Source organism: Equus quagga, chromosome 16 (assembly GCF_021613505.1).
Source record: "Equus quagga isolate Etosha38 chromosome 16, UCLA_HA_Equagga_1.0, whole genome shotgun sequence".
NCBI classification, from domain to species: domain Eukaryota; kingdom Metazoa; phylum Chordata; class Mammalia; order Perissodactyla; family Equidae; genus Equus; species Equus quagga.
In genome coordinates this window covers 98725-124599 of record NC_060282.1, presented here as the reverse complement: position 1 = coordinate 124599, position 25875 = coordinate 98725, and the positions used below count along the sequence as shown (strand labels likewise).

The 25875-nt window shown below is 43.3% G+C and overlaps 1 protein-coding gene across 1 annotated transcript; it reads right to left on the bottom strand.

Moving 5' to 3' along the window:
• Positions 1-546: 546 nt before the first annotated feature.
• Positions 547-25828, bottom strand: LOC124227940 (zinc finger protein 16-like). The gene is made up of 2 exons (XM_046642084.1): positions 25534-25828; positions 547-6398 (listed from the first exon to the last, which is right to left on the bottom strand). The coding sequence occupies exons 1-2, from the start codon at positions 25805-25807 to the stop codon at positions 5323-5325; spliced, it is 1350 nt and encodes a 449-aa protein (XP_046498040.1). The 5' UTR covers positions 25808-25828; the 3' UTR covers positions 547-5322.
• Between the last annotated feature and the right edge of the window lie 47 nt (positions 25829-25875).

Below are 25875 nucleotides of genomic sequence, written 5' to 3'. Positions count from 1 at the left end.
TGGGTTCCTTGCTTCCACTCTTGCTTCCTCAAGTCCGGTTATGCAGCAGTTCAGAGCCATTATTTAAAAACATCACATCTTTCCATTGCCCTACTCATAATTCTCCAGTTGGCTCCCCCACCCCACCTATGTCCTTCAGAATAAAACAGATGCTTTACCATAGTCCCAGGTGATCCAGCTCCTGATTGCCTCTGACATCATCTGCTACCACTCTTCCCCTCAGCCTCCCTATGTTGCAAGCATGCTCATCTCTCAGGGTCTTTGCAGTTGATATTACCTCTCCCTGGAGGTTTCCTAGATATTTGAAAGGCTTGCTCCCTCTTTTAAACTCCCTGCTCAAATACTACCTTAGCAAGGCCTTTCATGATTACCTTATCTAAAATAGACCTTCATTACTTTCCATTCCCCATGTTTTATTTCTCTTTAAAACACTTGTCACTACCTGATGTTTGTTTATTGTCTGTCTCCCTTACTAAAAATGTCAGCTCCATGAAATCTTGAAGTTTGTACTCCAAGTGTCTAGAACAGAGCCTGGCAAAATAGGAAGTCAATAAATACTTGTTTATTGAATGACTAGATATTTATAAAGCATGTAAAGGGGATGGAGAAGAAAATAGCACAAAGTGGCTACTTCATACCATATTTAACTGGATCAAAGATGCAGCTGATTGTAAATGATTTTAGGTACTGCTAAGAGAAAAAACATTGCCAATTATGACTTTGCTTTCTTAACACTTCAAACTTTTATGTTATACTTAAAGTTTTTAGACAAGGTGCTATGTGGAGGTGAGTGGAAATTCTTCACACCCAGTTTATTGAACTGGCCTGTTTTCCTCTCTTGCCACAATGCTTTCCCAGCAGCTTAATGGTTAAAGAATATGGCCTGGAGACAGAGTTGGGGGTTGGATCCCAGCTCTGCTACTAAGAGCAGTGAGACTTGGCAAATAACAGAATCCTATGCTCCCATCATCTTTAATATGGGAAGAGTAATACCATTTCATAGGGTTACTGTGAGGGTTAAATGAGTGAACACACACAAGTCACCAGGGCTGTAGAAGTCACAGAGTGGCCACACTCAGGCGCAGACAGGAGAGGCGGTCTGAGAAAGTGACCAGAAGGGAGCCCCAGGAGGCTTCAAGGTCCTGGGCACAGTCAGCTTGTCGACAGGGTGCTCGTTTCACAGGCATTCAGGGTGTGAGGATTCCTCTGCTGTATGCTGAAGGTATTCTCAATTCTGCTCTTTGTATTACACTTCTACAAAGATGTTTTAAAAATGCGTGCCTGGTAGAATCCATTGGAGATCTTCAGACCTGTGAAAGGTGTGGAGGCGTGAGGCTCAAGCCTATATCTCTGAGAGAAAAGAGGAAACCAGCTAATACAAGGGCAGAGTTGGAATAAAGAGAAAAAAGCAGTTTGGTAATATATACACACATCAGCATTTATATATAACTTACATGCAGTTGTTCCTCTGTATTCACAGGGGATTGGTTCCATAACTGCCCCTCCCGTGGATACCAACCCCGCAGATGCTCAAGTCCCTCATATAAAGTGGCATAGTATGGTGATCCTGTACAATGTGCTGCAGAAGGGCTGTGGGTGGAAAGCAGGAAGGAAGAGTGAAGGGTGGAGGGATCCAGTGTCCATGAGGGGTGTGGGATCTGCTGAGTGGATGGTGGGGAGGGCCCCTGGCGTCACCTTGCTTCCTGTCCCCTCTCCTGCACTCAGGAGCTCGGTGACTGTTCCATCGCTCTGTGATGTGGGCCTGGAACTCGAGGCTGGAGTGCATCCTGTGCTCGGTTGCCTGAGGCAGCAGTGCACTTTCCATGATGGAAAACTTCCCCTTAACTTTCATTTTAGTGAGCGCTGGGGCTTTGGCTCCATCCTTTGTTATTTGTATGTCCTTGGGATCATCTTCCTGTCATCTTGCTGAGTTCACTGGTTTTGGATGTCACAAGATTTGAGAAACACACAAACATCACTCAGGTAAGGGAATCCAAGGCGCAGCCCACAAAAGAGGTACCCTCTTGTTCTCCCATTTCCACTTTTCTAAAGCAGGTGTTGGAGCAGAAGGCCGTCCCCAGTGGATTCTAGGACGAAATGGGAACATCATGAAACTCTAAGAACAGGTGAGGCATGGTGGGGGTCTGGTGGAGCCTAGGGCTTCTATCTGAAACCCACAGCCTGTGTTCCTAGTGTGGTGGAGGGGTCCAGGGTAAAACCCCAAACACCGTGATTCTCCTTAGAGTCAGGACACCTAAAGGACAGGGCTCACACTGGTTCACCTTGCCACTGCAGGTGTCTCTGGGCCCAGCCTATCCCTGTGTCAGGGCTACCTAGAGCCAACACTGAGCCTGAAAGACCAACCACAAATGACTCCACTTGTCCTCAGGGAGCAGAATCCAAGAAATGCAGCATAGCTGTCCCCCAAATCTGACATCTGGGCCCCTTTCAGCAGAGGACACTAAAATGTCAATGGGGACCAGTGCATAAAACACTTTATTTGGGTTTGACAGAAAATGACCAGTCGAAAATGTTTTCAGCACTTTTAAAGTGAACATGGAAACTGTAGAGATCTCAACTAAATTAATGTGGAAAATCTCATTGTCTGCTGCTTGATTAGAATGAGGGGAGCAAAAAATGGATTCTGAACTCTTTTCTGGTTTCTTTCTTTTTGTCTTGCAGCAGGAAGAGAGAGGCAGGGAGAAATGAGTGGGAGCTTTTAAAGGTGAGGCTCTGCTGTTCAGCTCTGGGCTCACAGCTTTGACCTTCGTCGCTCTCTCCACAGGCCCAGGCCCCCCGTCACGGAGGACACCAGTCCTTCTCAGAAACTGGAGCTCTCCGAGAAGCTCATTGGGGGTATCAGGGCCTGGCACACTCCTCGTCCTGCTCTCCCTTCTGTGGGATGGAGCTGGGCAGGCATCTTACCCTCTAGGGGACAGTGACACATAGTGGGAGAATTCTTGGATGTTTAGGAGGCAAAATTTTGGGGTCATGACTGTACAAGTTGTTAAGGTCCCTAATTTTCAGATTCCTCCTTTGAGAGTGCACTTGGCCCCACATGGCAGGTTTTTGTGATGGCCACTGGGACGTGTGGTGAAAGTACCTTCCACGTGACCCAGCAGTCACAGACTAGGCATTACTGCTGTGCTCACTGACCTTGTGACCTTGAACACTAATTCCCGGGGTGCTGACCGTCAAATTTTGAAGTAGTCTATGCCCAAGAAGACATTCTGCTCAGGCTCCCACAAGGTCCCTTTGCTCCTCCCTTCAACACTACAACCTGGGCTCCCATTTCCTAGCTGAGCGAGCTCTCCTGAGAGAGCTTAAAGTGGCAATGGATGGACCTTGACCCTTTAGAGAGAAGGTAATTACTCTCTGTTATTCCAGGTTTCCTCTCCCCAGCTTCCCCATGGATTTCCAGGGCCCGTGCAGCACGGGGTTCACCCGGGAGGGAGAAGCATAGAGAAAGTGATGTGATAGGAGCCTTGGGGGGAGGGATAGAAGGACTATCGGAAGTCAGGAATGTGGGGAAATGGGATGCTTGGCAGCCCATCTGCCCCCTCTTCTCCAGGATGCACTTCCCACCTCTTGTCTCTTACAGGGACCTGCACAAGCTCCCCTTTGAGGGTCAGAAGATGGGGAAGATCTATCTGGTGGGGTTTGCCACCCACTCCTCAAGGCTTCATCCTGGGGAGGCCCCTCGTTGCTTTAACACCAGAAATTTGGCTCCCTCATTGTGCCAACAATATCACCACTCCTCTCGAGGGCATCCCATTCTTCCGCTGGGACTGTGAGTGTTCCAAGGTGCCAACATCATGTGGCTGGGGGTCACCAGAGGTGGGGCCCACCCTTTGAGGTCTGTGAACACAAGACAGTATTCCTCAGGTGTGAGACCCAGTCCTCAGCTCTTTCCCTGTCTCCTGCTGATTCCTCCCCTGGCCACTCTTCCAGGACTCTCTCCCCAGCCATGCCTGGGGAGTCCCATGGGGGAAATTCCCAAGCGCATCAGACAAGGAGCACTCAGAAACAATTCTGTCCCTGCCTGGAGCACTCTTTCCCTGCCCCCTCCTCTGTGGGTGGAGAAGACCCTCAGAGTGGGGCAGACAACTAACAGACCCTCAGTTAACATCAGAGGGCAGAGAGGCCCCTGGGGGACCCGTGGCAGATGAGCTAGAGCCTGCAGGAATGGGGACCACCTAGCCCAGGACGATGAGCCCCCCTGCTCAGGATGCAGCAGTGCCAGAGACTCCTGAGTACATGAAGTCCCAAGGCCTGCCACAGGCATGATTCAAAAAGAAATGGAGGCATTTCTTTTAGGCCTTTCCTAACCTGAAAAGAAAAAAGGGATGAAGGATCTCACTTATATGCTCCCGAGGGAGCAATGTCCCCAGGCCAGCCCAGGCAGCATGGACCACAGGTGCCAGAGCCCAGGCTCCTTCTCTGGGACTGTGTTTCTGGTCAGCCAGAAAGTCCTCCACCATCCCCTACCCCCTGCAAAATTTCCAAGGGGAATGTTTTACTAAAGTTAGAATAAATTCATCCTCTCTTCACATGCTGAGGTGTGCGGAGGAAGGTGAGTGGCCAGGTCTGGGGAGTTGAGGCCCACTGGGAACTGGAGCAGAGGGTTGGTACTACATGCTTAGCCACCATCAGCCAGGCTGCAGGACACAGGTGAAGTCGCAGCAAGGAAAGTGGGGGTTTAGCTGAAGACCCCACCAGGGGCACAAGCGATCCTGGCCAAGAAGGTCATATGTGTCCTCCCATGATAAGTGCCTGGTAGCTGGAAGGCTCAGGATGTTTACTGAATTGAACTTAGTAGAAAGAGCTGCCGCAGGAATTGGTTCCAGCACCTCCTGGTGATGCTGGCACAGGTGGCTGCAGCCCCCTGCTGAGTGCTTGTACCCCAGAGGGTGACAGCCGCACCAACCTCCTGTGAGTTCTTGGGGTGTGCCGAGAACGAGGCAAAATGTCCCACGAGGGTCACCCCGTTCTATCTTATAGCAGCATTTCGAGGTAGATACTATTCTCTCACTGTACACACACGAGGAAATGGCGGTTGCTCACTTAGCAGAGTCAGCCACTGGATGGGACTCCAGGCCCTTTGACTGTAGAGCCTGTGTTCAGTCTCTCAGAGATTACCTGTTATACTGTAAGAGCTATTTGCATATTTAATCTTTCATTAAATTGGCACTTATGGAGGCTCTTGGGAGATGGACTGCTGTCCGGTAAGGAGCTTTTTCTTTTGGGAGTAAATTTTACCTGTAGGTTCACTGGATTTTAGGAGCAGTGAGGCTGTCTAAGTTTTCTCCCAAAGTCAGATGGTTACTTCTGACTGTGTGTTCTCTGATGCTGAAGGAGGCCGGATCGCTGGTTGAAGGCCTTCCCACAAGTGTTACATACATAGGGTTTCTCTCCAGTATGGATTCTCTGGTGTTGAATGAGGGATGAGCTCCTGCTGAAGGCTTTCCCGCATTCACCACATTTGTAGGGCTTCTCTCCAGTGTGAATTCTCTGATGCTGAATTAGTGTTGAGCTGTGGCTGAAAACTTTCCCACACTCAATGCACTCATGAGGTTTCTCTCCAGTATGGATTCTCTGATGATCTATCAGATTTGAGCTTCGGCTGAAGGTTTTGCCACATTCATTGCATTCGTAAGGTTTCTCTTTAGTGTGAGTTTTGTGATGTTCCATGAGATTAGAACTTCGGCTAAAGGCTTTCCCACATTCATGACATTCATAAGGTTTCTCACCAGTGTGAGTTCTCTGATGTTGTATGAGGGTTGAGCTGTGGCTAAAGGCCTTCCCACAGGCTCTGCATTCATAGGGCTTCTCTCCTGTGTGGACGCTGTGATGTTCCATAAGTGTGGCACTTCGGCTGAAAGTCTTTCCACAGTCAAGACACTCAAAAGGTTTCCATGCAGGGCTTGTTTTCTGCACACTGGGAAGGTCCGCATCATCAGAGAGTGATTCTCTCCACGCAGCTCCTAATGGAAGTTTCTCTGATGTATGGGTTTTGTGATGTGGAGTCAAATCTGCTTGTTGTTTGAAGCTTTGGCTGCAGTCACCACACTGATGAGATCTTTCCCCTGTCGGAACTCTTTGAAGGGAAGCAGAGCTCGAGCTCAAAATGAAGCTTTGCTCAAATTTATCACACACTTGGCTTCTTTTTCCAGAGTGGCCTATTTTATGGATGACTGTTTCCTGTCGTAAAGTTCTCTCCTGGAAAAGAGATTTTCTCAGCCTCTCCCCTTCAGAGTTTCCCTGATACCTCTCTGAATTGCATGCTTCTCCAGGCTCATTCCTATTGACTCTCTTAAATGTTGGCTCCTGAGATTCTAGGTCCTCCTTACTTTCCTCTTTGGGCATCCACAATTTGCTGTCAGGTCTGGTCTCACAATCTGGGAGAAAAGACACACAGTGTACATGTCAGTTCCTGGTGACAGAAGAATGAAAACTTTCCAGTTAGAACAAACAAAATTCATCTGAAATCCATCGCTCCTGTTGGCTGCAGTATTACCACTGGCCTCATTCTGGAAGGAGAAGGCCAAGTGCTGAGCAGTGTTCTGAGAAGAGGTGACAAGAGGCAGCTCTAGTCCCTCCACAGCCATCCCAGACTTTCCATTTTCCTCAACCTCCCACGGCCAATCCAGAGCCTCATTTACGTTACAGAAAGAGCAGAAGCCATCAGACTGGAGCTCCCTCAACTTCCCACCCAAACCTGCATAAGAACACACATCTGGACCCACCTGCTTCTCAGTTCTTCCTCTGAAGTCAGTCTCCCACCTGTGTCCTGCATCCCATCCCCCCACCTCTTCAAGAACTGCCTATATCACTGACCACCCTTCCCTAACGGTTCACCCACTTTCCCAGTGAAACCAAACCTTTTCTCCCATCGCAGCCACACGACTAGCAAGAAGTGCCCACACTCTCTTCTTCTTCCTCATCGCTCCTTGCCCCTAACGCACTCTCATTTGGCTTCTGCTCCCACTGTTCCATCTATCACTGAGGTCACCAGTGACCCCTGATCCTGCTCCAAAGGGCAGCATCCAGCCTTCGTCTTCTGTTCCTCTCTGCAGCATTCCACTCCCTCCTTGATTCCCTCTACCCTTGTCTCCTGGGATCCCACTTTTACCTGGTTTTCCTCCTACTTCTCTGATACTTGTTTGAGTGTCTCGGCTGGCTCATCCTGTTTACTTGGGCATTCAGTGTTAGAGTTCCTGCAAGTTTGGTCTTGGGCCTTTTCTGTTCTCTCAGAAATCTCATCCACCCCCATGGCTTCTGATATCTCCTATATGCTGAGCAAAACCCAATGTGTAACTCCAGCCCAGACTTCTCTGATTTTTAGGCCTATGGCCCCAACTGCCTACTAACATATCCACTAAGATGCTTCAAAGTCATCTCAAAACCAAGATGTCAAAAAATTGTCTCCTGATCTTCCTGTGCGAAACAGCTTCTCTTCTAGCGTCTCGTTACCACATCCCAGACATCTCTCTGCAAGTCAGAAACCTAGAAATCTGCAACTTTCCCCCTCCCTCACCTGCTGTATCCAGCCCATCATGAAGTCCTGGGGGCGGGCAAGGAGGAAGGATGAGCTTCATCTCTGAGGTGCCCCCACTGGACTACAGACTCTGAGAAAAGGGAGGTTTGTCCTCAGTGCCTGGTCTTCCATAAATATTCATCAAAATAATGACTGAAAGGGACAGCTTGGTCAGAAACAATATACAGATGTAGGGGGAGGGACCGGCCAGCAGATGGACGCTGGAGTCAATCCTAGTGACCCATGTCAAGGATACCATGATGGAGGCAGATAAAAGTGAACTTGTGGAATAGCAGCCATCACATCTCAGCAGAGCAGACTCTGCCCTGGGCTGGTGCAGCCAGACGGCATATGGCTCCCACAGGCCTGGAGTGGGCAGGCTGATCACAGGGTGACAATGTGCTGAAGGCCTGGTATGGTGAAAAGGATGGGGGCGGGGCACCAGAGAGAAGCGGGTCATTTGGTAACTTGGAGTGAGGGTGATCACAGAACATCACACAAAAGGATAGACTCTTGAGGCTCAGGAACAAGCCAGGGATTGGAACCTTGGATGTAAGTGACCAGCACCATGCTGGGCATTGTCACAACCAAAAGGCACTTCCTGATGACCTGCTGAGGGGATTTCACCATGGGGCTGGGTGAGAGGGGATGTTGGCAACACTTCTGGAACCAGCCTCTTCTCTTCCATCTTTATCTCCTGGGAGAGTTCCTGCTGCTGCCTGGACCTGGGAACAGTTGGACACACGGCAGGTAAGGATGGGATATGGATGGCAGAGAAAAGCTCAGGACCCAGCTGGGCAGGGGAGTGGAGTGTTCACCTCCCCTGGGGTTCTGGGGCTAAGAAACAGGGCTGGCCTCAGCCTCTGTATCTATTTCTCCCTCTGGGTTTCCTCAGGATGAGTTGAAGTATTGTTCCCTCATCAGGGCACAGGGTCCTGCCTTGGCCATGGCCAAGCCTATGCAGATGAGCAGAAAACACAACATAGGAGAGTGGCCAGTAGAAGGGTGTGGCTTCCACCCTGGTGGTGCAGGTTAAAATAGAACAGCAAGGGATACAGCAAAAACAGTACTAAGAAGGAAGTTTATAGCAATATAGGCCTATCTCAACAAACAAGAAAAATCTCAATCTAACAATACACCTAAAGAAACTAGAGAAAGAGAACAAACGAAACCCCAAATCAGCAAAAGGAAGGAAGTAAAATCAGGGAAGAAATAAATGAAATAGACACTAAAAACAATAGAAAAGATCAATGAAACTGAGATGGTTCTTTGAAAACGTAAACAAAATTGACAAATCTTTAGCTAGGCTCACCTTGAAAAAAGGGCTCAAATAAATAAAATGAGAAATGAAAGAGGAGAAATTACAATGGACACCACAGAAATACAAAGGATTATGAGAATCCTATGAAAAGCTAAACGCCAACAAATTGAATAATCTAGAAGAAATGGATAAATGCTCAGAATCATACAACCTCCCAAACCTGAATCAAGAAGAAATAGAGAATCTCAATAGTTTGACTACTAGTAAGGAGACTGAAACAGTAATCAAAAAGCTCACAAAAAAAAGGCCAGGACCAGATGGCTTCCCCAGTGAATTCTACCAAACATTCAAAGAAAGTTTCACTTATCCTCAAACTCTTCCACAAAACTGAAGAGGAGGGGATACTTCCTAACTCATTCTACAAGGCCAACATTGCCCTGAAACCAAAACCAGACAAGCACAATGCAATAAAAGAAAATTACAGGCCAGTATCACTGATGAACACAGATGCAAAATACCCTCAACAAAATATTAGCAGATCAAATACAACAATACATTAAAAGGATGACATACCATGATCAAGTGAATTTATTCCCGGGGAGCAAGGATGGTTCAACATCTGCAAATCAATCAACATGATACACCACATTAAAAAAGTGAAAAATAAAAATCACATGATCACCTAAATAGATGCAGAGGAAACATGTGACAAGATACAGCATCCGTTTATGATAAAAACTCTGAGTGAAATGGAAGGAAAGTACCTCAACATAATAAAGACTATATATGACAGAACCACAGCTAACATTCATACTCAGTGGTGAAAAACTGAAAGCTATCCCTCTAAGAAGAGGAACCAGACAAGGATGCCCATCTTCACCAATTTTATTTAACATAGTATTAGAAATCCTAGCCAGAGCTTTCAGGCAAGAAGAAGAAATAATAGAGATCCAAAATTGGAAAGGAAGAAGTAAATTTGTCACTATTTGCATATGACATGGTTATATATATCAATAACCCTAAAGAACCCACCAAAAAGACTATTAGAAATAATACAGTAAAGTTGCAGGGAACAAAGTCAACATACAAAAATTGGTTAACTTCTATACATTAACAATGAAATAGCAGAAAGAAAAATCAAGAATACAATCCCATTTACATTTGCAACAAAAAGAATAAAATACTTGGAGTAAATTTAACCAAATAGGTAAAAGACCTGTACTGTAAAAACTATAAAACATTGTTAAAAGAAATCAAAGAAGGCACAAAGAAAAGGAAAGATATTTCATGCACATGGATTGGAAAAGTTAACATAGTTACAATGTCCACATTTCCTAAAGCAATCTACAGATTCAATGCAATCTCTACCAAAGTCCCAATGACAGTTCTCACATAAACAGAACAAAGAATCCTAAAATTTATATGGACAATAAAAGTCCCCAAATAGCCAAAGGAATTCTGAGAAAAAAGAACAAAGCTAGAGGTGCTACATTCCCTGATTTCAAAATATACTACAAAGCTATAGTAATCAAAACAACATAGTACTGGCACAAAAACAGACACACAAATCATTGGAACAGAATTGAGAGTCCAGAAATAAACTCACACTTCTGTGGACAACTAATTTTTGACAAAGGAGCCAAGGCCATACAATGGAGAAAGGAAAGTCTCTGCAATAAATAGTGTCTGGAAACTGGACAGCCACATGCAAAAGAATGAAAGACCATTGTCTTACACCATACACCAAAATTAGCTCAAATGGGTTAAAGACTTCAGTGTAAGACCTGAAAGCATAAAACTGCTAGAAGAAAACATAACACACTTTGACATTGGCCTTAGTGGTATCTTTTTGAAGATCATGTCTCCTCAGGCAAGGGAAACAAAAGAAAAAATAAAATGGACTACATCAAACTAAAAAGCCTCTGCACAGCAAAGGAAACCATCAACAAAATGGAAAGACAACCTAAGAACTGGGAGAAGATATTTGCAAATCATATATCAGATAAGGGGTTAATATCCAAAATATATAAAGAACTCATACAACTCAACAACAACAAAAAACAAATAACCCTATTTAAAAAAATGGGTAGAGGATCTGAGCAGACATTTTTTCAAAGAAGATAAATGGCCAACAGATGGCCAAGACAGATGGCCAACAGGCACATAAAAAGATGTTCAATATCATTAATTATTAGGGAAATGCAAATCAAAACTACAATGCAATATCACCTCACATGCATCAGAATAGCTATTATTAAGAAGACAAGGAATAACAAGTGTTGGAGAGGATGTGGAGAAAACAGAACCCTTGTACACTGCTGGTGGGAAAGTAAGTTGGTGCACCCACTTATAGAAAACAGTATGGAGTGTCCTCAAAAAATTTAGAATAGGACACCCATGTGATCCAGCTATTCCACTTCTGGATATTTATCCAAAGAACATGAAAACACTAATTCAAAAAGATATATGCACCCCTATGTTCACTGCAGCATTATTCACAATAGCCAAGACTCAGAAACAAACTAAGTTCCCATCAACGGATGAAAGGATAAACTTTGTGGTATATATACAATGGAATACTACTCAGCCATAAAAAAGATGAAATCTTGCCATTTGCAACAACATGAACAGACTTTGAGGTAATTATGCTAAGAAAAAAAGTCAGATGGAGACAGCCAAATACTGTATGATTTCGCTCCTGTGGAAGATCAACAAAAACAAACACAGACACAGAGAACAGACTGGTGGTTACCAGAAGGAAAGGGGGGTGGGAGGGAGGATGAAAGGGGTAAAAAGGCACATGTGTACACACACAAAAAGGAACAGCAAGCTAAACATGGGGTTACATATCTAAATGTGCAACAGAGCCCCATCAGGGTTAGATATGTGCAGGAAAGGCCATAAGATATGATGGATTTAAAAATAAAGTTGAAAGGCAGAGGGGCCGGCCCAGTAGCCTAGTGGTTAAGTTCAGCACACACTGCTTCAGCGGCCCAGGTTCAGTTCCTGGGTGTGGACCTACATCACTTGTTGGTAGCCATGCAGAGGTGGTGACCCACATATGAAAGAGAGGAAGACTGGCACAGATGTTAGCTCAGGGTGGATCTTCTTCAAGCACAAAGAGGAGGATTGGCAACAGATGTTAGCTCAGGGCAAATCTTCTCAGCAAAAAATAAACAATTTTTTTTTTAAAAAAGAAAAGCACAGGAGCCGGCCCAGTGGCACAGTGGTTGAATGCGTATGTTCCGCTTTGGCAGCCTGGGCTTCGCTGGTTCGGATCCCGGCTGCGGACATGGCACCGCTTGTCAAGCCGTGCTGTGGCAGGCGTCCCACGTATAAAGTAGAGGAAGATGGGCACAGATGTTAGCTCAGGGCCAGTCTTCCTCAGAGAAAAGAGGATTGGCAGCAGCTGTTTGCTCAGGGCTAATTTTCCTCAACAAAAAGAAAAGAAAAGCACAAATGAGAAGAATCCTTGGTGGAAAAAGTGGCTGATGAATAACTCTGCCAAGGACACATCTCCCTGCCTGAGATTCTCTCTGGCCAGGCCTCCCCTTGACCTCTGCAGAGTTTAATGTGTGGAATGCTCCTGTCTCCTCCTGCCGTCCCCTCAGCATCTGCCTCAGTCTCTCCATCTACCATCCTCCTCTTCCCTGGCAGCCCACACACATCAGGTGCCACATGGAGGAGGCAGCATCCTGGCCACTAACCTACCAGGCCATGGCCCTTTTGTCCACGTAGGTGCCTTAGCTAGGCACCTAAACTCTTCCCTCTTCCCCACGTCCAGTCATTCCAGGTGTTCTACTCCCAAACCTATTTCTAACGTCCAAATCCTCCCCAAACCTCAGTGGTTCTGCCTGAGTGCAGGCCCTCATTTCTCACCTACATTTCAAAAAACTTGTACATGTGTTCATTTATTATACCAACACGTTTTCAAAAAAATTTTGGCAAAGTTTCAAGCTTACAGAAAAGTTGCAAGAATAGTACCAAGACTTTTTTCCTTAAATCATTCTCCCATATAACCACATAATCACAATTCAACAACCAAATTTTTTGACATTAACGTTGTTATTACCGACTAATCCTCAGACTCCATTCCAGGTTTTCCAATTGTCCCAAAGACGTTCGTGATATCTAGATCCAAGTCACACATTCTCACGTCTCCTCTATGCCCCTTGACTCTGACCTTGAACTTCTAACGAGCACAGGCCATCACTGTGCTCTCATCACATGCCCCTCTGTGGGATGTCTCCATGGATGCGTTTTTGGCAGGATTATCAAGGAAGTGACACTGTCTTCTCTGGGCCTCCCACCAGGATGCATAGATAGCAATAATTCTCCCATTATTGATGGTCTCCATGATACCGACCCTGTTATCAGTTTCCCTACATTAACCCAGCATATATCGGGTTAAAACCAAAACATTCATTCCCTGCTTACTCTCTGGCTTCCTGGCTCCAGAATCCACTGTCATCCATGGAGACAGATACTGCCAAGGACAAGCACTTGGATTCATTATCTCCTCCCCACAAAGAGATAGAGGCTGGTGGGAAAGCTGCTGACCAGAAAGGTCATGGGCTCCCTCCTCTCTGCAAGTAGTCTCAAGGCCAAAGACAGGCTGGTGGGAAAGCTCTGACCAGCAAGGCCATATGCTCCCCCTCCCCTACCTAAAACCCCAAGTAAAAACCCTTGCTTTTAGCTTTTTGGGGAGTTTGGGATTTCAGCATTAGCTGCCCTCTCTCCTTGCTCAGTGCTGCGCAATAATATAATTCCTATTTTCTTCCACCACCCCCAGTGTCAGAGATTGGCTTGCTGTGCAATGGGTGAGCGAACTCACTTCACATTCAGTATCATCCACAGTGGTGTTGCCAGGTTTCCCCACTGCAAAATGATTCTTTCCCCTTTGAAATTAACAAGTATTCTGTGGGGAGGTACTTTGTATAAGTGTCCCATTTGTGAAATTTTCACCCACCAGCTTTAGCACCCATTGATGTTTTTCACATTAGTAACATGGTGGTTGTCAATGGTGTTCTAAATTCATCATTCCTTCTAAATTCCACTATTTTGAGGGGGAGTGATTTTTTTTATTGTTCTGAGGTCATAGTAGTGTATAACATTGTGAAATTTCAGTTGCACATTATTATTTGTCAGTCACCATATAAATGTGCCCCTTGACCCCTGTGTCCCCTCAACCCCCTTCCCCTCTGGTAACCACTAAATTATTCTCTTTGTCCATGTGATAATATTCCACATATGAGTGAAATCATAAGTTTCTCTTTGTCTGGCTTATTTCACTTAACCCTCAATACAACATCCGTGTTGTTGCAAATGGGACTATTTTGTCTGGAGTAGTATTCCATTGTTTATATATACCACATCTTCTTTATCCAATCATCTGTTGGTGAGCACTTGGGTTGCTTCCATGTCTTGGCCATTGTGAATAATGCTGCAATGAACAAAGGGGTGCAAAAGTCTCTCTGAATTGTAAATTTCAAGTTCTTTGGATAAATACCCAGTAGTGGGATAGCTGTGTCATACGCTATTTCTATTTTTAATATTTTGAGAAATTTCCATAGTGTTTTCCATAGTGGCTGCAGCAGTTTGCATTCCCACCAGCAGTGGAGGAGGGTTCTCTTTTCTCCACATCCTCTCCAACATTTGTTAATTTTTGTCTTGGTGATTATAGCCATTCTAATGGGTATTAGGTGGTATCTTAGTGTTGTTTTGATTTGCATTTCCCTGATGATTAGTGATGTTGAACATCTTTTCATGTGCCTATTGGCCATCTGCATATCTTCTTTGGAAAAATGTCTGTTCATATCCTCTGCCCATTTTTTGATCAGGCTGTTTGTTTTTTTTGTTGTTCAGTTGTGTGAATTCCTTCTATATTTTGGAGATGAACCCTTTGTTGGATATATGAGTTGAAAATATTTTCTCTCAGTTGGTGGGTTGTCTTTTCATTTTGTTCCTAGTTTCCTTTGCCTTACAGAAGCTCTCTAGTCTGATGAAGTCCCACTTGTTTATTTTTTCTTTTGTTGCCCTTGTCTGAGTAGACAGGGTATTTGAAAAGATCCTTCTAAGACCAATGTCAACGAGTGTATTGTCTATATTTTCTTCTAGGAGTTTTATGGTTTCAGGTCTTAGCTTCAAGTTTTTAATCCATTTTGAGTTAGTTTTTTTGTACGGTGAAAGATAATGGTCTACTTTCATTCTTTTGCATGTGGCTGTCCAGTTTTCCCAGCACCATTTATTGAAGAGAATTTCCTTTCTCTGTTTTATGTTCTTGGCTCCTTTGTTGAAAATGAGCTGTCCATAGATGTGCGGTTTTATTTCTCAGCTTTCAGTTCTGTTCCATTGATCTGTGTACCTGTTTTTGTACCAGTACCGTGCTGTTTTGATCACTAGGGCTTTATAGTATATTTTGAAGTCAGGGATTGTGATGCCTCCAGCTTTGTTCTTTTTTTTCTCAGGATTGCTTTAGCTATTCGAGGTCTTTTGTTGCCCCATATGAATTTTAGGATTCTTTGTTCGATTTCCATGAAGAATGTCATTGGGATTCTGATTGGGAGTGCACTGAATCTGTAGATTGCTTTAGATCGTATGGACATTTTAACTATATTTATTTCCAGTCCATGTGCGTGGAATATCTTTCCATCTCTTTATGTCATCATCAATTCCTTTCAATAATGTCTTATAGTTTTCATTGTATAGGTCTTTCACCTCCTTGATTAAGTTTATTCCTAGATATTTTACTCTTTTTGTTGAGATCGTAAATGGGATGGTATTCTTGAGTTCTCTTTCTGTTAGTTCATTATTACAGTATTGAAATGCAACTGATTTTTACAAGTTGATTTTGTATCCTGTACCTTTGCTGTAGTTGTTATTTCTAATAGTTTCCCAATGGATTCTTTAGGGTTTTCTATATATAAAATCATGTCATCTGCAAATGGCGAGAGTTTCACTTCTTCAATGCCTATTTGGACTCCTTTTATTTCTTTTTCTCACCTAATTGCTCTGGCCAAAACCTCCAGTACTCTGTTGAATAAGAGTGGCAAGAGTGGGCACCCTTGTCTTGTTCCTATTCTCAGAGGGATGGCTTTCAGTTTTTCACCATTGAGTATGATGTTGGCTGTGGGTTTGTCATATATGGCCTTTAATACATTGAGGTGCTTTCCTTATATACCCATTTTATTAAGAGTTTTTTAAAATCATAAATGGACATTGGATCCTATCATGTGCCTTCTCTGTGTCTATTGAGATGATCATGTGACTTTTACTCCTCATTTTGTTAATGTGGTGTACCACATTTATTGACTTGTGGATGCTGAACCATCCCTGTGTCCCTGGTATAAATCCCACTTGATCATGGTGTATGATCTTTTCAATGTAGTGCTGTATTTGGTTGCCAATATTTTGTTGAGGATTTTTGCATCTATGTGCAACAGTGATATTGACCTGTAATTTTCCTTCTTTGTCTTGTCTTTGTTTGGCTTTGGTATCAGGGTGATGTTGGTCTTGTAGAAAGTGTTAGGAAGCATCCATCTTCCTCAACTTTTTGGAATAGTTTGAAGAGAGGTATTAATCTTTGAATGTTTGGTAGAATCCTCCAGAGAAGCCATCTGGTCCTGGACTTTTACTTTTTGGGAGGGTTTTGATTACAGTTTCAATCTCTTTACTTGTGATTGGTCTATTCAGATTCTCTATTTCTTCTTGATACAGTTTTGGGAGGTTGTATGAATCTAGGAATTTATCCATTTCTTCTAGATTGTCAAATTTGTGGGCAAAACCCTGGGCCGCTGAAGTGGAGTGCACAAACTTAACCACTTGGCCACAGGGCCGGCCCCTGCACTATCCTTATTGAAAGAACTATGACTATGATACACAATATCCACAGCACTATAATTTGTAATAGCCCAACACTGGAAACAACACAAACATCTATTTACAAAAGAATGGATAAAGCATGTGCAGTACATTTGCACACTGGAATTCACTCAGCAGCAAGCACAGATGGACTATCTTTACAATATGGGACATGGGTAAATCTCACAAACACTGGGGTGCTGTAACTTCTTTGCTCAGCCAGCTTGTGTGCCTGGTACAGGGAAAGCAAAATGAATCAGGTATGTCTGGGGTTCAGGGAGATGACACTTAATTCATGGGTGGGGATGAGCCCACCCAGGGAGAAAGTGCTGTGATAGAAGGAGAAAGGCAGAGTCCCATGACATCACCACCTGGGGAGGCAGAAAAAGAGAAGTCCCAAAAGACAAGTGTGCAGAAAGGGCAGAGAAGAAATGATGAAGGAGACTTCCAGAGCCAAATGTTGCCACAAGGAGAAACAGCCATCTTTGGAGGGGAGACATCTCAACTCCTCACTATTCAAATGTCAAAAGACCCAGAAGAAGAAAGGAAGGGAATGGAGGAAAGGCATCATTGTAAGGAATGATGGCTAGGAATTTTCAGAACTGAAGATGTACATGAATTTCAGATTCAAGAAGAATCTCAAGTCCCAGGCAAGAAAATTTTTCTCATATTTAGACATACTACTGCAAAAGTGCAGAAAAACAGTTAAAAAATAAAACCTTGAGCCAGCCCTGATGGCCCAGTGGTTGAAGTTTGGTGTGTTCTACGTCAACGGCCTGGTTTCAGTTCCCAGGCATGGACCCACACCACTCATCTGTCAGTAGCCATGCTGTGGTGGTGGCTCACATAGAAGAACTAGAAGGACCTACAACTAGAATATGCAACTATGTACTGGGGCTTTGGGGAGGAAAAAGAAAAAGAGGAAGATTGGCAACAGATGTTAGCTCAGGGCAAATCTTTCCCAGCAAAACAAAAATAAAAGAAAACCTTAAAGGAGTCAGAGAGAAGTCAGCAAACCTGTCATGCTGGAAGAAAAAGGATTATCTTCAGAGTCCTCTGGGAAAATAACTGTGAACCTATAATTCTGTGCATGTTAAACTATCATTCAAGAGAGAAATAAGACCAGTTTTAGACAAGCTGAAGGAGTCTGCTACTTGTCGACCCTCACTGAAGGAACTACCACTGAATGTACTCTACCCTGAAGGAAGCTCAGCCAGAAGGAGGTGATGATTGCAAGAGAAGGCCACGAACAAATAGGCCTATACACATGTGGGCAGAGGTAAACAAACACTGGCAGTAAAACAACAAATAACAACAATAAATAACTGAGGGGTGGGCAAACCAGACTCCTGGAAACTCTGACCATAATCACATGCTGTTGGGGAGCGGACCACTGCACACCCACAGCTGCAGCTTGGGGAGGTCAGACAACCCCGTCTGGGTCACACTGTGGGTGGAAGCCTTCAGGCCTACCAGGTGGGGGGTGTGCCTACTGAGTAGCCCCAACTGCGGGGGGTGCCTCCACTCCAGTGTCTGTGCATAAGGAGGCTTGCATCCTCCACTCCTTTTAACAGGGGAACTGACTGACCGTCAAGCACAGAGACTAGAGCAGTTACAATGAGTGCAGCAGCCACCTGAACCAACAAGGGAGAAAAGTTTTAAAACACACTGTTGACTGAAAAAACCAAGTCGCAAAATGATATGGAAAATACGTTCAAAGTTTAAAAACATGCAAAGCCATAGTATATACAGGCAGTTCCTGACTTACAATGGCTCAACTTACAATTTCTTGACTTTATAATGGTGTGAAAGCAATATGCATTCAGTAGAAACTGGACTTCAAATTTTGATTTTGATCTTTTCCCAGGCTAGCATTATGTCTTGGGATACTGTCTTGTGATGCTGGGCAGTGGTGGTGAACCACAGCTCCAGGCAGCCACACAATCAGGAGAGTAAACAACTGACACACTGACAACCCTCTGTACCCATACAACCGTTCTTTCACTTTCAGAACAGTGTTCAATAAATTACATGATATTCGACACTTTATTATAAAACAGGCTTTGCATTAGAGGATTTTGCGCAACTGTAGCCTAACATAAGTGTTCTGATCACCAAGGCAGGCTAGGCTAAGCTATGAAATTTGGTAGGTTAGCTGTATTAAATGCATTTCAACTCATGATATTTTCAACTTATGATAGGTTTATCGGATGTAACCCCATTGTAAGTCGAAGAATTTGTATATATTTTTAACAGTTTCTTTCTTGTCAAATACACAAAACATAAAATTTACCACTTAACCATTTTTTCATTGTGGTATAATTCACACAACATAAAACTTACTCTCATAACCTTTTTTTAAGTGCACAGTTCAGTGCTATTAAATACATTCATAATGCTTTGCAACCATCACCACGACCCATCCCCATCAGTTTTGCCTTGTAAAACCGAAATGCCACACCCATTAAACAATAACTCCCATTCTTCCCTCCCCCAGCCCCTAGCAACTACCATTCTACTTTCTGTCTCTACAATTTTGACTACTCTAAATATCTCATATAAGTGGAATCATAAGTATACACATTTTTAGACTGGCTTATTTCATTCAGCATGTTCTCAAACTTCAGCCATGTTTTAGTCTATGTCACAATTTCCTTCCTTTTTCAGACTGAATAATATTCCATTGTATGTATATACCACATTTGCTTAATTCAGCCATCCACTGACAAACATTTGGGTTGCTTCCACCTTTGGGCTATTGTGAATAGCCATGTGCTATGAACATGGGTGTGCAAATATCTTTTTGTGCTCTGCTTTCATTCTTTTGGATATATACTCAGAAGTGGAATTGCTAGATCATATGATAATTCTATGTTTAATTTGTTGAGGAACCACTATATTGTTTTTCATAGTGACTAGCCCATTTTATATTCCTACCAACAGCATGCAGGGTTCCAATTTCTCCACATTCTCACCAACACTTGTCTTTCTGTGGTTTTGATAGTAGCCATATTAATGGATGTGGGTGATATCTCATTGTGGTTTTGATTTGCATTTCCCAACTGATTAGTGATGTTGAGCATGTTTTCATATGCTTGTTTGACATTTGTATATCTTCTTTGGAGAAATGTCTACTCAAGTCCTTTGCCCATTTTTAAATCAGGTTACTTGTTTTGTTGTTGTTGACTTGTAGTTCTTTACACATTCTGGATATTAACTCCTTATCAAATATATGAGCTGAAGGAGACCTGGCATGAAATGTGGTTGTTCTTGCACGCGAGGCATCCACAAGACTGGCTGGACTTTTCTGCAAACAGAATGTTCTGCCTGGTGAACTCACAAGGCCCCAGGGAAAACACTGCTTGCAAACAAGAATGTTTTATCAGCTCCTCAAAAGGAGCAAGCCTGGGACCTTGGGAGTTTGAAACATTATGAAGGAACCTGTTATGAACAGATGTGTAGGGGAAAGGTCATTATTGTGGGATGCTTGCGCAGGTTTAGGTCGCTGACTCACTGCTTTGGCAAAAGGCCGGCTTTGTTTAGAGGCTAGAATAATAAAGAGCCCACCTAGCTCAGGGTATAGAGAAGAAGACTACTGCACAGCAACCGGTGTTCGTGTATTCATTTCGTCGGCAACAATGATCTACAGATATTTTCTTCCATTCTGAGAGTTGTCTTTTCACTTTGTTTATTGTGTTGTCTGAAGCACAAGTTTTTAATTTTGATGTCCAATTTTTTTTTCTTTGGTTGTTTGTGCTTTGAGTGTCATCCAAGAAATCATTGCCAAATCCCACACTGTGAAGCTTTTGCTCTAATTTTTCTTCTAAGAGTTTTATAGTTTTGGGTCTTACATTTAGGTCTCCGATCCAATTTGAGTTACCTTTTTTGTATATAGTGTTCAGTTAGTGTCCAAATTCATTCAATGAACTTGATATCCTCAGTTTTCCTAGCAATATTTGTTGAAAAGACTGTCCTTTCCCCACTGAATCTTCTTGCCACCCTGTCAAAAATCATTTGGCCATATATGTGAGGGTTTATTCCTGGGCTTTCTTTTCTGTTTATTTGGTCTACATGTCTGCCTTTATGCCATTACCACAGTTTTGATTACTGTAACTTTGTGGAAAGTTTTGAAATCAGGAAGTGTGAGTCCTCCAGCTCTGTTCTTTTTCAAGATTGTTTTGACTATTTTTGGGGTCTCTTGAGATTCCATATGAATTTGAGGGTGGGCTTTTGGATTTCCACAAAGGATTTTTGTTGGAATTTCATAGAGTGCACTGAGTCTGCAGACTGCTTTGGGTCGTGTCGAAATCTTAACAATATTAAGTCTTCTAGCCCATGAACATGGGATGTGTTTCCATTCATTTATGTCCCTTCTGATTTCTTTCAGCAGTGTTTTGTATTTTTCATTGTACAAGTCTTTTGCCTCCTTGGTTAAGTTAACTCCTAAGTATTCTATTCTTTGATGTTCTTGTAAATGGAATTGTTTTTATAATTTCCTTTTTATTTTGTTCATTGTTACTGTATATAAATGCAAATAATTTTTGTGTGCTGACTGTATCCTGCTACTTTGCTGAATTCATTTATTTACTCTAAGAGTTTTCTTGTGGAATCTTTGTGGTTTTCTACATTTAAGATCATAACATCAGCAAACAGATAATTTTCTGTCTTCCTTTCCAATTGGGATACCTTTTCTTTCTTTTTCTTGCTCAAATGCCCTGGCTACAACTTCCAGTGCTATGTTGAATAGAAGTGACAAAAATGGTCATCCTTGTCTCACTCCTGATCTTAGAGAAAACTCTTTTAATCTTTCACCATTGAGTATGATGTTTGCTGTGGGTTACTCATATAAGGCTTTTATTATGTTGAGACAGGTTCCTTCTATTCCTCTAACTCTAGTTTGTTGAGTGTTTTTCCCCCTAGCCTTTTCTATCCTTTTCCTTTCTTTTTTTGAAGATTGGCCCTGAGCTAACATCTGTTGCCAATCTTCCTCTTTTTATTTTTCTTCCCAAAGCCCCAGTACATAGTTGCATATCCTAGTTGTAGGTCATACTAGTTCCTCCATGTGGGATGCTGCCACAGCATGGCTTGATGAGTAGTGTGTAGGTTCCATGCCCAGGATCTGAACTGGAGAACCCCAGGCCGCCAAAGTGGAGCACGTGAACTTAACCACTTGGCCATGGGACCAGCCCCTCTTGAGTGTTTTTATCATGAAACACTGCTTGATTTTGTCAGATGCTTTTTCTGCATAGAGATGATCATTTGGTTTTTTTCCCTTTATTCTGTTAATGTGGTGTATTACCTTGGTTGATTTTCGTTATGTTGAACTATTCTTGCATTCCAGGAATAAATCCCCCTTAGTCATGATGTATAACCCTTTTAATATGATTCTGAATTCAGTTTGCTACTATTTTGTTGAGAATTTTTACATCAATGCTCATAAGGAATATTGGTCTAAAGTTTTCTTTTCTCGTTAATGTTTTTCTTTGGCTTTTTTTTCTAGTATCAGGGTAACGCTGGCCTCATAGAATGAGTTAGGAAGTGTTCCCTCTGCTTCAGTTTTTTGGAAAAGTTTGAGAAGGATTGGTATTAGTTTTTCTTTAAATGTTTGATAGGATTCACCAGCGATGCCATCAGCCCCAGGGCTTTTCTTTGTTGGGAGATTTTTTTATTTTAACTGAGTCAATATCCTTTCTAGTTATAGGTCTATTCAGATTTTGTGTTTCTTCTTGATTTAGTCTTGGTAGGTTTTGTTCTTCCAGAACTTGTGTGTTTGATCTAGGTTATCCAATCTGTGTAAGATTTTTCATAGTACTCCCCTATAATCCTTTTTATTTCAGTAGAGTTGGTAGTAATGTCCCAATTTTCATTTCTGATTTTAGTAATTTGAGTCTTCTTTTTTTTCCAGTCCATCTACCTAAAGGTTTGTCTATTTTATTAATCTTTTTAAAGAACCAACTTTTTATTTTGTTAACTTTATTGTTTTTCTGTTTTCTGTTTCATTTGTCTCTGTTATAATCTTTATTATTTCCTTCCTTCAGAGAGTTTTCAGTTTAGTTTGTTCTTCCTTTTCTAGTTCCTTAATTTGTAAAGTTGGGTTGTTGACTGAGTTCTTTCTTGTTTTTTAATGTAAGCATTTGCACCTATAAATTTCTCTCTCAGCACTGCATTTGCTGCATTCATAAGTTTTCATATTTTTTCACTTTCATTCATGTTCAAGTACTTTTGAATTTTCCTTGTGACTTCTTCTTTTATTCATTGGTTGTTTAAAAGTATGTTGTTTAATTTCCATAAATTTGTGAACTTTCCAGTTTTACTTTTGTTATTGATTTCTAACTTCATCCTGTTGTGATGAGAGAAGATATTTTGAAGATCTATCTTTTAAAATCTATTGAGACTTAATTTGTGGTCTAACACATAGTCTATCCTGCAGAATGTTCCATGTGTACTTGAGAAGAGTGTGTATGCTGCTGCTGTTGGGTAGAGTGTTCTCTATATGTCTGTTAGGTCTGGTTGATTTACTGTGTTTAAATCCTCTATTTATTTGCTTATCTTCTGTCTGGTTGTTTTATCCACTAATGAGAGTGGGGTACTGGAGTCTCCAACTCCAACTATTCCACAACTGCCTGTTTCTTCCTTCAGTTTTGTCAGATTTTGCTTCATATATTTGATGGTCCATTGTTAGGTGTGTAAATGATTTTAACTGTCATATCTTCTGGCTGTAGCGAACCTTTTATTAATACATAATGTCTTTTGTCTCTTGTAAACTTTTTTGATTTAAAGTCTGTTCTCTCTGCTCTCTTTTGGTTACTATTTGCAAGGAGTATCTTTTCCCATCCTTTCACTTCAATCTATTTGTGTCTTTGGATCTAAAGTGAGTCCCTTATAGGCAGCATATAGTTGGATCATGTTCTTTTATCCATTCTGCCAGTCTTTGTCTTTTGAGTGGAGAGTTTAATCCCTTTATACTCAAAGTAATTACCGATAGAAGGGAACTTCTGTAATTTTGCTATTTGTTTTCTACATGCCTTGTAGCTTTCTTGTCCCTCATTTCCTGTATTACTCTCTCCTTTTGTGTTTAGTTGATTTTTTGTTTTTTTAAATGAAGCAACTCTGATAACTTCAATCAGGTTAGATCTCTTTTTGGTGAGGAAGTTTGGCCCTGAGCTAACATCTGTTGCCAATCTTCCTTTTCTTTTGTTTCTCCCCAAAGCCCTAGTACATAGTTGTGTATCCTAGTCGTAGGCCATTCTAGTTCTTTTATGTGGGATGCCACCATAGCATGGATCAATGAGCAACGCGTAGGTTTGTGTCCAGGATTTCAACCAGTGAACCCCAGGCTGCTGAAGTGGAGCTCACGAACTTAACCACTCAGCCACGGGCCTGGCCCCTAGTTGATTTTTTGTAGTGAAATGTTTAAATTCGTTCCTCACTTCCTCTTGTGTATATTTTATTGTTATTTGTGTTTACTAGGGAATTACATTTAATATCTTAAAGTTATAACACTTTAATTTGAATTTACACCAGTTTAACTTGAATAACAGAAAAGCTCTGCTCTTTTACAGCTTCATCCCTGTCCGTCTTGGTTGCTGATATCACAAAATTACATCTTTAAATACTGTGTGCCCCAAAACATGAACTAATAATTATTTTAAATGCACTGAACTTTTAAATTATGTAAAGAACAAAATTTGGAGTTCCAAACCAAAGTTACAATATTACTAGCTTTTAGACTAACAATTGGGTTTTATAAAATGTATTAGTCTCTTAAATCATGTAGAAAACAACAGGTGGAGTTACAAACCATTGTCGCATGACACTAGCTTTTATAACTGCCCGTGCGTTTACTTTTATTGAGATCTTTGCTTCACATGGCTGCAAGTCACTGTCTAGTGCTCTTTCACGTCACCGTGCAGGGCTCCCTTGAGCAGGTCTTGCAGAGCAGGTGTGGCAGTCACCAACCCCCTCAGCTTTTGTGCATCTGGGAATGTCTTAATTTCTCCCTCACTTCTGAAGGACTGTTTGCTGGATAGAGGTTTCTTCACTGACAGTTTTTTTCTTTTAGTGCCTTGAACATTCTGGTCCACTGCCTTTTGGCCTCCAAAGTTTATGATGAGAAATCTGCTAGAATCTTATTGAGAATCCCTTGTATGTGATGACCACTTCACTCCTGCTCGTTTTATGATTCTCCTTGCCCACTCAGGATGACCTTGCTTATTATTTCCCAATAAACACAGAAGGCATCAGTAGAGAACCTTCACAGGCCCCCTGCATGACAGTGGCCCTGCCTGAGCCCAGTCGCTTGCTGAGGCACTGAACTCCATCTCTGCCCCATCCAGTCCACCTGTCCCAGTGACTTACTGGGAGGATTTCTAGAAGTGGGGTATGAATAGGGTGAATGGTTAGGTAAGATGATTGCCATAGGACTGGCCAGCCTGACTCAAACGGCCAATCCGGTAATGAGGTCGGATTCCTGTCTTCGGAAACAACTGACTTTTCTTTTCAGCTTGTTGATTTTTACTTGTGGGGGAATCGTTAGTTGAAACCCGAGAGCGTGTAGGTGTTTCCCACTTTCCTTCCTCATCTCAGCGCGTAGCCCGCCCGTGGGGGTGGGAGGCCTGCCGGGCAGACCTGAGAGTCGCACTCAGCGCTCCACGGCCCCGACCCGGCCTCGGCCCCGGCCCCGGCCCCACGCTTTTCCTCCCGGACTCTGGAGGGCCCGGGGCGGGCCGCGGTGCCTGTCGGAGGTGATCGCCGGCCCCGCGTCCCTCACCGTCCCGCCCGCCCCCTTCCGGACGTAGCGGGGTCCGCCGACCTCGGCCTGGAACGGCGCTGCCCGCGGCCCCTCACCGCGCCGACCCCCGCCTCCCGGACTCACCCGAGCCGAGACAGGCAGCCTGGGGGCCGCGGTGCCCGGGGCGGCCCGAACCCGCCTCCGCCGGCGACGGGGGCCCGCCGCCCGCTTCCGGGTTTCCCCCGGGTCTTCCACGTTTCTGCGTCTCTGATTCTTTCATCGCCCCCAAGAGACAGGGCAGCCATGGGTTTTTATTCTCCACGCCGTACAAACGGAGCAGGCACAGGCCCCGCCAGTCCTGTGCCCCTAACAAACAAGACCCCAGGATCTCTCCCTGTTCTCTGTCCCCAACAAACATGGCGGCAGGAAGGAGGGTCGCTGCCCTCATGTGCCCCCAACAAACGTGGCCCCACGGTCCCTTCCGGC